This window comes from Xyrauchen texanus, chromosome 49 (genome assembly GCF_025860055.1).
Source record: "Xyrauchen texanus isolate HMW12.3.18 chromosome 49, RBS_HiC_50CHRs, whole genome shotgun sequence".
Taxonomy (NCBI): Eukaryota; Metazoa; Chordata; class Actinopteri; order Cypriniformes; family Catostomidae; genus Xyrauchen; species Xyrauchen texanus.
In genome coordinates this window covers 9,532,000-9,548,012 of record NC_068324.1, presented here as the reverse complement: position 1 = coordinate 9,548,012, position 16,013 = coordinate 9,532,000, and the positions used below count along the sequence as shown (strand labels likewise).

The following is a 16,013-nucleotide window of genomic DNA, read 5'->3' as shown; positions in this document are numbered from 1 at the left end:
CCTAATACGGAACCGGGTGTATAGTATCACGACCCTGCCCCGCCCTCCCACAACGGTTTAACAAGATAACTAGTTTAATGCGAGTTAAACTTGATCAGTTACTGTCAACCTTAAAGCATTTTTAGCATCGATTTAGCTAGCTATCTATAGCCATATATCCAACAATATCTAACGTTATGTAGGTCCCAGTTTATAGGACTGTGTCACCGCGCACAGAAACGTTAATTTAACAAGTACACAAGCATGTAGCAATATAAGTTAACCGATTTTGTTTGTTGGTTTGTTTGCTAAATGTTAACCTTAAATGTCGGTGTCCCAGTCATAGTGCCGCTGCATTCATAAGTAGTTTTGGAGGAGGACTCGTGAGGTGGGCATGTTGAAGGAAGCTATGTGGCAGGAGGACGCTGAGAGGATGACTGCACCGGCTCAGTCTAACATTCGAAGATGGAGCAACTTTCTGCTCTTAAGTATATTCTGTGCACTGTCAAGTGCTTCATCAGATTTGTCGTGTTGCCGGTCTTGGGAGCAATTGTCTTGTTGCAAATATTGCATCGCGTGCTGTTGGCATCGAGCCTGGTGAAATGTAGCCACACTTTTGATCTTTTACAGCTATGGGGGTTGGAACGCATACACAATACAGCCTCATGTGTGAGACGCATCTCTGGGCGTAACCGGCGTAAAAGTGTTTTTCCTTTTCACCAGCACTTTTAGATTGGGGCACATCTAGCACGCTACATGCTTATCACTGACGTCGATGAGATTACCCCTTAGGTATCGAAATTTGGTACCAAAAGACAAGACATTTTTCGATACTCTATTGTTTAGAGAAATTAAATATCGAACTCGATACCCAGCCCTAGCCCAGAACCCCCTTTAATATCTGACCCTGAATGGAGATAAGATATGTAAAAGGTGTTCAAGTGTCTCTCTTCACCATGCAGCTGGAACTCAAAGGATTTTTGCTATTTCTGCTTCTCGTCAAATGTGCTGCATTATAACTAATAATGAAGATATGAAAGGCCTCAAAACCATAGATCGCTCCAATGTCACGCTTGCAATGTTAACAGCTTTGTTCATTATTAACAGGAACGATAGTTTTATTACCTCGCTCGCTAACGGAGAAGCAGTATAACTCCATTTGCATGTCGAATTAACAGGTTTAGAAAAGTTTATACATATGTAACATCTAAAGTTCAGTAACAATCCGACAAAGTGCTCCCTCATTGTGCACACTCACATTAACTCTAACGCTCAACACGCTGCACATGAGAGAGAGAAGAGAGAGTGGATTTACAGGAAGTTAAAGCTTGTCACAAATGGTTCTTCCAAATCGACAATGACCTCAAGCATACCTCCAAAGTTGTTGCAAAATGACGCAAGGACATCAAAGTCAAGTTATTAGAGTGACCATCACAAAACCGTGACATCAATCCGATAGAAATTTGTGGGCAGAACTGAAAAAGCATGTGCGAGCAAGGAGGCCTTCAAATCAGACTCAGTTACACCAGTTGTGTCTGGAGGAATGGGCCCAAATTCCAGCAACTTATTGTGAGAAGATTGTTGTTTCCTCCAGCATCTTCACATGGTCCTTTGCTGTTGTTCTGGGACTGATTTGCACTTTTCGCACCAAACTACATTCATCTCTAGGAGATCGAATGAGTCTCCTTACTGAGTGGAATGATGGCTGCGTGGGTGTTTATTAGGGCTGTCCCCAAATACTGCTCAGTAGAAATAAAGCAAACTGAACTCAAAGCACCCCCTGAGCTGAGATGTCTGAGGTCATTTCTAGCACTAATAGACGATACTGTTAATGCAAAAAAAAAAAATCAGAAGACAGAAACAATAAAAAAAAAGTGAGAACCTTTACGTTGCGTGTCTGTGTGCCACGGGGCAAATTATTTGTAATATAATTCATTTTAATTATTATTAGGCTATTAATAACATTTATATTTGAAAGGCTCATTATTATGGTTTAGTATTTTTCTGTAATGGAGTACAGTGTTAGCAATGTTACTTGTAACATTCTTTCTAAGCCCTGGAACTTATTTTCTGATGCCCACAACATATATAATTAAATTAATATCATAAACGTGCGACAACTAATGACTTAAACTAAAACCTACTAGTCGACTAGGAAAATCTTTGGCCGGGGCAGCCCTAGTGTTTATACTTATGTACTATTGTTTGTAGAGATGAACGTGGTACCTTCAGGCATTTGTGGAGGTCCACTAATTTTTTTTCCAGAGTTCTTGGCTGATTTCTTTTGATTGTCCCATGATGTCAAGAAGAGGCACTGAGTTTGAAGGTAGGCCTTAAAATATATCTACAAGTATGCCTCAAATTGACTCCAATTAGCCTATCAGAAGCTAATTGCCTAAAGTCTTGACATAATTTTCTGAAATTTTCCAAGCTGCTTAGGCACAGTTACCTTAGTGCATGTAAACCTCTGACCCACTGGAATTGTGAGTCAATTAAAAGTGAAACAATCTGCCTGTAAACAATTGTTGTAAAAATGACTTGTGTCATACACAAAGTAGACAAGTCCTAAACGACTTGCCAAAACTATAGTTTGCTAATATAAAATCTGTGGAGTAGTTGTATGTATACTTATGTTTCAACTGTATATACCATTCTATGCAGGCATTTGTTAATCATTAAATGTTTTTATATCATGTAATGTTGGGACTTGTACTTGTTCTATATTATAAAAAAAATTATTAAAACAAAGTGGCATAAGCACATTTTTCATTCACAGAATTACTTTTTAAAACCAAGTCAACTGAAGTATTGTTGTAATTTGTATTTAAACTAATAATAATAACATTTTATTATATACACACACACATATATATACATATATATATATACACATATATATATACATATATATACACATATATACACACATATATATATATATATATATATATACACATATATACACACACACATATATATACACACATATATATATATATATATATATATATATATACACATATATACATATATACATATATATACACATATATATATATTATACAATAGTTATATATATTCAGTTGTGCCTTCTTAACTTTAAAACAATCAGGCATTTTCTTTGTTGGCTGGAACACTCCAGGAAGTCCTTTGTGCGTGTGTGTAGACTAGTTCAAACTATTTTCATACACTTCTTCAAATTCTGGTAAAATGCTTCTCCAGTGCCATTTTCAATGCATGTTATAGGCAAACTAAACTACTGAGCATCTACATAGGAGATGTTGGTCACGTGTAGCACTCCCATATTACACACCACTCAGAGCTGAAAACAGCAGCGCGTGCTATGAGTGTGTGTCAACAGAGCAGTGCGCATCCACTAAAATGCGCTGCGAATGCAGGCTATATATTTACTTAAACTCAGCCTTTTGCACTTCACAAAGCAATCGTTTGTCTTCAAGAGACTTTGAATAAAATGCAAGAGTCAAATGGGATACTTTAATTGTGCTTTTATGGTTCTTTTATGTCATTCCTGGAGCTTAATTTCTTCATTTCATTTGGCTCATTGGACCAATACCCGATCCAGTTAAAAACATCGGTATCAGAGCCGATACCGATCCAGGTATCAGATAGGTGCGTCCCTAGAATTTTCTAATTTAAGTGTTTTTCCATGCATCATGTCTTTATCAAGCTGCAATCTTCCAAAACAACTGCCAACCACAAATGGTATGAGAGTACAGCCACCACAGTTAGAACTGACCCCATTTGAGAGAGAATGCACATTAGAGGCAATGAAACCAGTCAACGGACAGAAATTGCACACGTCATTTGTTTTCTGGTACAGAAAAGACTTCTCAATTGAGTTACATACAGTTAGTATGGGTGTAGCTCTGTGCGGTTAGCACAGATGCACTCTGGAACAAAAAGCATGCTTACCATCAAACTTAAAAAAAAAAAGTCAAAAGACAGCATTACATAATTGTCCAGGTAGGCAACATGGCCTAAGTAAAACCTTTTCTGTTTCACATCCTCAAATGAAACAAGTTATATCTTCATACTTGCCACATTACAAACAAGTATATAACATTTTCTATTTATAATTAAACACAAACATGTCAACCAGTAGTCAGCCTTTACATAAATAAAACACACAGAAAAAGACTGCTTACCTGTAGTAGCGTGACTGCAGATACGTTGAACACACAGCTTTAGAGACGTGGCTAGCAGAACCAAAGTCAATAACTTTTACACGGAACGGTTGTCTCACGGGATCTACCAGCATAATGTTCTCTGGTTTAAGATCAGCGTGGATCAGGCCCAAGCTCTTGAGCTTCTTCAGCGCCGTGGCCACCTGTTGCAGCACGGGCCTAATCACTTTCAACGGCAATGGACTGAACTTGTTCTGCTTAAGGAAGTCGTATAGGTTCTGTTCGAGCATTTCGAACACCAGACAGGTGTGGTTCCTGTGCTGGAAGCACTCAAAAGCCCGCACCAGGTTATGCTCCTCTGCGTTCTCCCCGCTCAGGCGGGCCAGGATGCTCACCTCGATCTGGCCCTGCCGTGCATATGACGGATGGTTCTTTAGTATTTTCACCGCCATGATCTCGTTGGTGCCCTGTTTCCAACATTTTACCACTTGACCAAATGTACCACGTCCCAAGAATTCCAGCACTTCATAGGTGTGTTTCATGGAGCATAACACTTCATGTTGCATCAACTGATATTCACCATCAACTGCACCGCTCACAGTTCCCGTTCCTGTTCCATTCTGCTCGGGTGGAGCCATGCCCACTGCGGCCGTGCTGCCAACGTTTGTTTGCAACATAGCAGGTAGAGTCGAATGCTCCTCTACTATCTGCATGATGCTCTTGACCTTCTCAAGCTCCTCACTTTCACATTTAAACCCACATTTTTGGGTTTTGTCAACTGAATTCAAACCACCGTTTCTTACGTCTCCCTCCTCGCCGTCCCCTGCTCCCACTCTAGAACTACTACAACTACTTTGGCAGTTTTGGCCACTGTCTCCACTTTCTTCTGCAACAGCTGTGGCCGCTCTGGAGAAATACTGAAGGTCACCCTCTAATGCCACACGTGTGTATAGCAAGGAAGCCCTTCCAACGTGCTCCTGTGGAGTTGGAAAGGATTCAGTCTGTATTGAAAAGGCCTGTGTACCACAGGGTTTCTTGCTAGTCAACACTTCAATTTGCGATAAGGGTATAATATCTGTGGGGTGTGCAATGCCTAGATTCACACCGACCACGTAAGTGCGAGCAATCTTTTGGTAAACACAGCTGCTGGGATCGATTTTCTTCGCTCTGCAAAAGGCACTTGTCTGGGGTTGATAAACATGTGGTGGACAGACCGTAACCTGTGAGGCCATACCTAGAAGGACAAGAAAATAAGATAAATATTTTTTTTTTAGCCATTTCACAAATATTTTCATGGTCAAAACAAAATCTTATGAATTCATTATTATTTTAGAGGTTCAAATATGCAATCCCCTTTTCAATTAGAAAGGCCCCGCTTAGACATGGTATTAAGATGCATTTTGGGTGATTCATTTGAAACAGGGATGATGCTAAAGCAGGAGTAAACCAGGTCTAAAATGTTTTGAGATTTGTCCACTTTAACCACATTGAGCCGTGGTCACACATGCCTTTGCATGGCAAAATCCCAAGGGTGAAAAACAGTAATCTCAATGGGAATCCACGTGATCCTTAATTTTTCACAATGGACTTCCAGTGCTGATAAATGTCCTTGTACGCTTATTTCGCCTCAAGTTCAAGTTTGGTGAACTTTGACAAGCAAAATCACCACGTTGACCAATAGGAAGTTGCATGGTTTGGTTGTGACCTCTGTGTGGACGGTGCTTGGTACACAGCTATTAGGGGTGGGTAAAAATATGTTTTTTCCAATGCATCATGATATTAATTTGAACGATCTCGATATCGATTCTTAAATCCCAAGATAGATCTTTCACTCAATGTGCAACCCACTACTACAATGAGGGGAAATCATTCGCATTTGCAACCAAATTTCAAGCTATGTGACTAAAGTGAATATATTTGGCAACTGGCTGGTTTACATTTCACTCACCAGTAATTGTGCAGTTTAGTCATTAATTGTTCAGCTGCAAGATCCTTTCACAGCGTGTTGAGAATGAAAGTTGTTCCATGTAACGTGTCTCCAAGGCGAGATCCACGCAACCAACTTGCCATTGAATACTGTCTCTTCTAAAATCCTTTCTGTTCTTAACAGTCAGTTGTTGATCAAAAACGACTAAAAAAAATACTTCTAATCATGCATCGCACAGATGAGGTAAAGCCATTCGAGTCCTCTCTAGTTAGCATGCGCTCATTTAAAGGCACTGTTAACAAAACAGTGGTTTTTTTTTTATTCTGGGCCAAAACCGAAACTGAAAATTCAGGATACACTTGGCCGAAAACAACTTTTTTAATACCTATTTTAAAATAGTTTATTTTTTTTAATATAATTGTATTAATATTATACTTTTTAATTAATTTCATGAATTTAATTAATCTGAATTGAAAAACTACAAATCAATAAACTTATCACACTTTTATTGAAAGTAACACCAAAATTGAACAGAGAATATATTATAATATTAAATATATTATTCTTTATTCAGTTCTTTAACAATTAAATTTAACAGATTTTAGTTTTTTTACCAATTATCCAATAAATGTAATGTTCTAGAAAACTCTAACGATATGCAAAACAGCAGTCAAGTAATGAACCTAGCAGCTCTAGGCTAGCATCTTGCAAATACAAAAAGTTTAAATATGCTACACAATTATTTTAATGAAAACAACAGGCAGAACTTTTATGTAAATCTATTTATACATTATTATAAACTTATTGTTTTATTGTGCAAAACAGCAGTAATTGAACTAAAACCAAACTCAGCTGTAAACGACAGATGTAGCCTCAAGTGAAGAATAAAGTTTTGGAGGGCTAAACAAATTTTAATGTAATTGCTAAACACGTAGCAAATTGGACTGCATTCTATTTAAGAAAAAGTGTCAGGTTTCTCAGCTTTCTGGCAACTGAAGAACATGAGACGCTGCACTGAATAGTCTCTCTCTCTCTGTGCTGGTGCTTGGGCAGATAAATACCTGCGTGCAATCCGCACAAGCAATGGAAAGCGATCTTTGTTCATGTGCCAATAGTCAAGAGGATTGTCGCATTTGCAATATGAGCGTGAAGCGATCGACTGTGTTGTGCAACGGCTTTCGGGTCCTTGAATAATGTATAACGTGCAAGGAAGGGCACCTGGTGGACTATCTGGTGCCCTCCTAGGTAAAGATGGTGCCCTCCTTATGAGTTGGTGCCCTACACAGACTGCGTAGTATGCGTATAGGTTGCAGTGGTACTGCTTATTAGTATTTTATAGTATTTCCACACCGCTGACATCGGCCTTTGCTTGGCAGTGCCGTGATTATGAATAGATCGCTCGAGAGTGAAACCTGAGCACTGAGGGTCAGGGAGGCATATACATCGGCTCATATTTTCTGCCTTTTTTTCCTCTTTCGGCCAAAACAAAAAAATTCCATTTTCGGTGGCCGAAATTTTGGTGCATCCCTAACAATAATACAAAATAAAAGAACTCAGCTTAAAATATCATATTTGTGCTTCGATTAAATTCATGTATATCTGGGAAAAATAGTGTGTCTCTCTTTTTCACTTTACACTTTATTATAATGCAGCAACACACTGGCATATTGATTGGTGAATGTTGCAATGAAATTAACCCCTCCCCCCTATTTTCATACACTTGTCGTGTTTGAATTTTTTCATCAAAAGAGACACATTACATCCACGTGTAAAAGGTGATATGTCTCATCTGTCCATTTGTGATCGGACAGCCCAAAACACACCTTAATACCAGGTGTAAACAGGACCTGCAGCAAAAGGGTGAACTGAACCAAACACACTCATGCATGGTAAATACAGGCCTAATAAATATAGTTGCAATGAAAACCTCACTGATATTAGACCAAAGTCTTGAGGGAAAGTGTATAAACTAAATAAGGCATCATGAATAAAAGCCACTGATATGTTTGCAGATACAGACAGACAGTTGACTATTGGGGATTAGCTGTCTTAATTTCATGGGAGGCAGGCTACTTATGCTGGCACATCACATGGCACAAGTTCAGACATGAGGACAGGTGTGGCTGTAACACACCCACACACTATCTCATAAACCAGATATATTTCAGCTAACAAAATATAACGCAACAGAAACATGTTACTTTAGAAGAACTTAATCCTTGGAAAATGCACATATACATATATATATATAAAATGGATTTTGTTTTCAGTGCCATAATTAAAAGGCATCTGTATTCATTCCACTGACAAAATCAGAAAAAAAAAATTAGGTTAGAGATAATCAATTTCTATTTAGACAACTTTTAGATATAAAAGGACTATGCAAGCAATGCTGAAGGCCATGTCTGAAACAAAAGATTCCCTCAAACTTTAAAAGGACAGTCCTATCTGGAGGTCTGTTTTTACAAGGCTTGTCCTACAGTAGTGTAATCCTCCAGTAGCAAGAGGCACTAGCCACAGTGTAGGGTTACAGGTCTCTCGCCTGTGTTTTCAAAGACTTCTGCCTTCTGCTATAAGCAGATGGAAACTGACCTTTCCCCATGTCAAGACCTAATGGGGGTTAGGCAAGAGATGGCACAGGGAAACACACCTGTTGATACCGCAAATGATTGGGCTATAAAAGTTTAATGGCAGGAAAAAAATAGGGAACTGAAGTCTCTTCAAAATGACAGGCACAATGTCCCTGTGATAGAAAGTAATATTGTTTGGGCTATTATATAGCCTAAATAATTACATTTTTGTAATACATATGCGGTATGTATATATATTTAACAAAGCTCCTATGTCATACTAAAATATACACTGTTACAGTAAAAATGTTAAACATTTATTTAATGTATTGGTTTACAGATTGTAATTGTAAACAAAACTACTAGTGAACATTAATGCATTAAATTATACTCTTGCAATGTGCTTACAGTAGGCCAGCCTATATGCAACACTTCGCGTATCTATTTTTAGATCATGCGTTTGCTTTTTGAGTACTACCCGCATGTTATCAAGTTCCTAAAGAAACCAGAAGTCAGCTGCTAACAGATTACCAGGCCAGTGCATTTCAGGAGAACTGAGCCACATGCATCTCGCTTGGCTGCATCGATAAGATCAAAGGGTGTTATTTTACACGCAAGTGCATACGGAACAACCATTTTAAATCATACAAAGCACATTCAACAGTACCAACTAAAATAAATAAAATGTTTTCAACGTAAATGTATCATATGCACTTCTGTAAATCAGTTAAGCACCACTTTAAGAGGGTTTAGGCAGCAATGATTTAGGTAAACATTACGAGTTTTCCTGGTGAGTTGGTAACCTTCACGAACATTTAAACATTAACAGCTTTAATTTGTGAACCCCTTCACGGAACTTATTAAACCAGTGAAAACAAATCCCACACAAAACCAAACGCTGCGAAACATTACATCCAATATAAGTTTTTGCTGTAGCGTGGCAACTTTTTTTCGCAAACAACTGTGAGCTCGCCCCAAGTCGAGTCTCGTTTAATATGTTTACTTTTAACAAGAAGGCACGTATTTACGCCTTTACAATTATTTAAAAAATCCCCTTACCTTCACAGACAGCAGCTGTGGTGGGACTGCAGGTCTTTAGAGAACATGTTCGGGTTTAATTCGCACCCACTGCATGCTCTTTTCGCGCTGCCATCTTGTCCTCTCGCTGGACGAGGGAGAAAAAAAACACAAGCTCCCTTCATTTTCAAGTGCGCATAACTCGCCTACTAAGCCGTCCACTGGAACCGAACCGGGTCCAGCGTAGAGTTAAGGATATGCGCTTCGGTCAGGGGAGGTTTTTCTTCTTCATATCGATGAGGTTTTAAGTCTCCTTAGTTTGTTTCCTCCAGACGACGGATAAACTCTGTCAGCTTTAACTCGCCCGAGCTCGCTCAGCTGAGCGGTCGAGAATGCTCTCGCGCTTCTTCTTTCTGTGAGTTTCAGTGGGATGTGTCAGACGTGAGTTGAACGTTACTGCCACCAGCAGGGCTGGAGAGTCACAGCGCAGAAAAAAGAAACGCCCACTGAAGAAGCACTGGGGTAGTTTTAATGTACAGTAGCCCCGTCTGATGGGGACATGCAGTGGAGCGCATGAAAGAAGCTGATTTGAAGAAAAAAAATTAAATAATTATTCACTTGTTTAAAAAAAAAAGTGTGTTATGTAAGTTAAATTAAAATGATGTTCATATAATATAATTGTACACAATAATTTGACAAAATGTTTATGATCGAGACAAAAAGTGCAGTTAAAGACCTGTTTATTTGGAAGAGCTTATAATTTAAAAGATGTCATGGGTATTTTACAAGTAACAACACTTGCTGTCTGCATTAAGTAGGTTGGAATAGAACATGACTAATATTTCCACAATGTAGTTTACAACAAATGCCCATAAATAATCTCGTAAAAATGTGGGATCTTCTTATTATATGTAGATATTTAACATTATAATTTCAAGAATGGGTCAACTATGTTTAAAACAACCATTAAAAATAAGAGTTTAATGAAGGTAAAAAAGAAGAGATAAGTTAATTTGGGGTTGCGAACCAACTGGCTGGTGTTTTTACGGACATTTTCAACCTGTCCCTCTCCCTGTCTGTAGTCCCCACATGCTTCAAAACATCAACCATTGTGCCTGTACCAAAGCAAGCCAAAATCAATTGCGTAAATGTCTGGCGTCCTGGTGCTCTGACCCCCATCATCAGCAAATGCTTTGAGAGGTTAATCAGAGATTACATCTGCTCTGTTCTGCCCCCCTCTTTGGACCCATTGCAGTTTGCCTACAGCAACAACCGCTCCACTGATGATGCCATTGCATCTACAATACACACTGCTCTCTCCCACCTGGAAAAAAGGAACACATATGTGAGAGTGCTGTTTGTAGACTACAGCTCAACATTCAACACCATAGTGCCCTCCAAGCTTGATGAGAAACTCCAGGCTCTGGGCTTAAACAGCTCGCTGTGCATCTGAATCCTGGACTTCCTGTCAAGCAGACGTTAGGTGTTTAGAATGGGCAGCAACATCTCCTCATCACTGACCCTCAACACAGGAGCCCCGCACAACCTCTCCCTCAACGTCAGTAAAACCAAGGAGCTTGTAGTGGACTTTAGGAGGAAAGACAGAGAACACAGCCCCATCACCATTAATGGAGCACCAGTGGAGAGAGTCAGCAGTTTCAAGTTCCTCGGTGTCCACATTACTGAGGAACTCACATGGTCCGTCCACACTGCGGCCATTGTGAAGAAGGCTCACCAGCGTCTCTTCTGAACCACCACATCCTCACACGGTTCTAAACCAGCACTGTAGAGATAATCCTGACTGGCTGCATCACCACCTACGGCAATAGCACTGCCCTCAACCGCAAAGACCTGCAAAGGGTGGTACAAACTGCCAGACACATCATCAGAGGTGAGCTTCCCTCCCTCCAGGACATACGTATATAACAGGCGGTGTGTGAAAAAAGCTCGAAGGATCATTAGAGACTCCTGCCACCCGAGTCATGGGCTGTTCTCACAGCTACCATCAGGCAGTCGGTATCGCAGCATCAGGACCCGCACCAGCCGACTACATGACAGCTTCTTCCCCCAAACAATCAGACTTTTGAACGCTTGATCTCTCACAATCAATAATCAGCACTGCACATTATTAATCTTATATCTCACACTGACATTTCAAATATATTCTCCACAATATAACTTCTGTATAAATATTTTGTTTATATTCTTATTTTTATTGTATGCGTATTCTATATTGTGTGTATTGTTTACTGTACACTGTATATTATATATATTGTGTTGTGTAAGTATGTGTACATTTTATATGTAAATTGTGTTGTCTAAATATGTTGTTTATTGTAAATAGGTATTTGTCTCGTCACTGTCATGACTGCTATGTTGCTCGGAACTGCACACAAGGCTTTCACCTACTGTTGCACTTGTGTATATGGTCGTGTGACAACAAAGTGATTTGATTTGATTTTTCTTTGCACTGATGCTTGTCTTATAAGTTTTGAGTAATATTATCTTTTGGTTTGCATCAATCAAGTTCCAAAAAAAATAACAAATAAATCACAATACTTTACATATGACTTCAATTTTAACAAAAGTAACCCTAACCAGATGGGCATCTAATAGTCCTTTTATTTGTTTATTGAAGACAAAAGTATTACATAGTTCATAACATAAACTTAAGACATCTGTTGTCGATTGACATTGTTGTAGTTTTTAATGCATTATGCTATATCCAAAAATATAATTACACTACCTCAGGAAAGGACTCTGCATCACGGCCCCATTTCAACAGGTGTAAATAGGCGTGATTGTGTACATTACGAAGGAGTTGGGGAGAATTTGGTGTACATGCTGCTCCATCCTCTTCCACGACACCGGTTACATTACAATGTCCTGGAGCCATTTTTGTGAAATCCAAAGCATCTGCAAATATGAATGCATTATTGTATTAAAAAAGATTAGGCTCTACTTAAGACCATAAAGCTTCTCCAAGTGTTTTAATCCAATGTTATGCTTACTTCCATAACATTCAATGATTTTGTGTAATAGCTGTTTAATTCATAGATTTTCCTTACTGGGCTGTTTCTCCAGGAAGTCTTGAAATTTCTTTCATTCATATTCAACTGACTGCTGTAAGAGGTGAGGTTGGAGGCTGCTAAAAGCAAAGTTGGCCATGTCAATCTTCATCTTGTACAGTACTGCAAATATACACCTGCAAATGTGAAAAAATAAACAGCACTTATGAAGCAAATTCAAACATCAGACAGTATATGTATATATATATATATATATATATATATATATATATATATATATATATATATATATATAATAAAAAGACTTGTTTAAAAGAGGTATGATGTCAGCAATTTCAAGCTGCTTATGTCCTTGTTCCATATGGGTGCATAAAAGTGCCCATAATGTCACACACACACGCATATATATATATATATATATACACACACACACACACACACACACACACACACACACACACACACACACACATATATATAATATAGATAGATAGATAGATAGATAGATAGATAGATAGATAGATAGATAGATAGATAGATAGATAGATAGATAGATAGATAGATAGATAGATAGATAGATAGATAGATAGATAGATAGATAGATAGATAGATATATTATTATCATAATTATTTTACTTTAGATAATAAATAGTTATAATGTTGATGTTTGTTACCTTCCCTCTTCTGGCTCATAAGCTTTCACTTGAAAAGCACTGTTTATCACTATCTCGTAAGCCAGTGCCATATTAGTTACTCCTTTGGCGGTCTCCATAAGTTCATCTATACTGAGACAAATCTGGGTGGACTGTAGAGTATTTGAAAGTAATATTAACAATTGTAAACACATTTACAATGTCTAATAATTTGACAAATATTTTTTTAAAAGTGAATGGGCTTTCTCTCGTACACTATGGATGTGAGGACTGGGATTTTTTTTCTCCTGATTCTCTTCCATATCATCTCTTCTGATTGTTCTATCATGTCTCCAGCTACCTCCATCCCATCTTTATCAGTCTTGCTCTGCTCCGCTTTGGAGGACTCATCTGATTCCTTGGGCATCCTCTGCAAAAAAAAAAAAAAAAAAAAAGAAAAGAAAGTATGTTAAGCTAAGAAACCAAACGGCCCTTTACCCAGACTACAGCTGGGTAAACTGATCTTACTCTTTCTGGCAACGGAGTGGCAACCTGCTGTGTAAAGTTATTTAGTCTTTATTACAAAACAGGAGGAAAAGACTAGAGTGGCTTTTCAAGGCAATAAACAATTGCTTTCCAGTATCCACATCTCTTTAAGTGTCACATTCCAAGATTTGCTTTCCCCAAATCTTGCTAGCGTATCTGTTTTGATTTAGTTTATTTTGCTAGCACGTAAAGAAACAGTCGGATGTCAGTACTAAAATCTCAGCACCCACAAGAAAGCTTGTTCCGCATCTAACTGCACTGTAACTGTAACATCCAGTCATTCATTCATTCACCATGACAAATAAATATTGTATTAATATTTTATTTGTTTAATTAATGCACTGGGCGTTCTCCTAAACTTTATTTTCAAGCAGTAGCAAATAGCCACATATGATCAAAAAATCTGCTTGATTGTTTTCTGGATGAATCCATATAACCTGACGCGTGTATTTACGAAAGAACAGAACAGAACGCTTTATTGTAGTCTTTTGAGGTGGCATTTTAAATGGGACCGAAGAACTGTAGGCCATATAAAGAACTACAATTCCCAGACTTTACAAACACAGTGATTCTTCTGCCGCCCTCTAGCGGACGTGCTAAAGGGAAGCTAAATAGGCGTCATGCTTTATATTCTCACATATATTAATGTATAAAGCTATATATAAAATATAATCAAATTAAAATAGTTTTTTAAAATATCAATTGTAATAGATTATATTTTACTTTCGTACTAGACCGTCTCATTTCACAAATAGTGACAAACTTGTGTGTGTCTTAATTAGGATGTTTATGCATTACAAAAAGCACAGAAAAATCCTGCTCGTCTAAGTCCAAACTACAAATTAAACACGTATTTTAATTTATTATGACGTCGCGTATCTAAACTTTTTAAAACCTATGTGATCACTTCTAATTTTCACTTCTATATGGACATTTATTTAAAAAATGAACAGCTGAACTGATTCACGTGTCTTACTTGCGGTGCACACTAGGTGGCAGTAAAGCTAATGTTTATTTCTTTCCCCATTCAGGTGTGAGTAGAGTTTCAGCCAGGAGGGGTTGACTGTACTGAGTGAATAAATGAAGTGAATTAAAACAGTAGAAAAGAATAATAGATTGACATTTGATGCTTAAACGTGTTTGATAATTAGTTTGAGCGGAAAGTTCACAGAAGTACTTGACATTTCGTATCTGTGGTAAGAGAGAAGCATTGCTCTCCTTGACTGAACCTCAACCGTCAAATCCTGTCAGAGCAGCTAAAACTGAGGTACCGTACCGAGCTCCGCTTAAGCTATTTATTTATTAAAGTAATCTTAAAAATATTTGTTTTTAACTAACCATCAGCTTGTTTACATTGTATCCTAGCAGTATAACTGGTAATTGTTCAGTTACTTGAACCAACTATGGTTTACATTAGATTGTTCTTGGCCAACATATATTAAAAATAGCTGAAACATAGATGTATTTATTTTTATAGAAAATGAAAAGTATATTATTAATTAATTACACAGGATATTGTTTATGACAGGCCTAAAAAGACCAAAAACACTGCCATAATATCTTAGTTATTGCAGTTCTTTACTGTAAAACCAAAATAAAATGTATATTTATTTATGTATTTAATCAGGTAAAATATGCATTAATTAAGCATCATGTCCACGTTACTGTGCGAGATTTAGCCAAAATGTATATACACTGGCAGCCAAAAACTTGGAATAATGTACAGATTTTGTTCTTATGGAAAGAAATCGGTAATTTTATTCACCAAATTGACTATTACAATTTGGGGAAAAAAATTCAGAACTTCATAAACTACGTAAAAAGAGTTCTCATCAAAAAAATAATCCACATGCAGCAATGACAGCTTTGCAGATCCTTGTTATTCTAGCTGTCAGTTTGTCCAGACACTCCACACTTCCTGTTGCACTTGCCATAGATGTGGCTGTCTAACAGTCTAGCTTATCCCACAAAAGCTCAATGGGGTTAAGATCCATAACACTCTTTTCCAATTATCTGTTGTCCAATGTCTGTTTCTTTGTCTACTCTAACCTTTAATTTTTGTTTTTCTGTTTCAAAAGTGGGTTTTACTTTGCAATTCTTCCCATAAGACCAGCACCTCTGAGTCTTCTCTTTACTGTTGTGCATGAAACTGGTGTTGAGCGGGTAGA

The 16,013-nt window shown here is 37.9% G+C and overlaps 1 protein-coding gene across 2 annotated transcripts in view; it reads right to left on the bottom strand.

Annotated features, from left to right (window-relative positions):
* LOC127640412 (homeodomain-interacting protein kinase 3-like) overlaps positions 1–10,035 on the bottom strand; it is a 54,218-nt gene extending 44,183 nt beyond the window's left edge. For both annotated transcript variants that reach the window (XM_052122953.1, XM_052122952.1), the window contains exons 1-2: positions 9,681–10,035; positions 4,146–5,358 (exon numbers count right to left, since the gene is read on the bottom strand). In XM_052122953.1, coding sequence (XP_051978913.1) covers positions 4,146–5,356 — 1,211 coding nt within the window. In that variant the 5' untranslated portion in view covers positions 5,357–5,358; positions 9,681–10,035. The remainder of the gene's footprint in view (positions 1–4,145; positions 5,359–9,680) is intronic.
* Between the last annotated feature and the right edge of the window lie 5,978 nt (positions 10,036–16,013).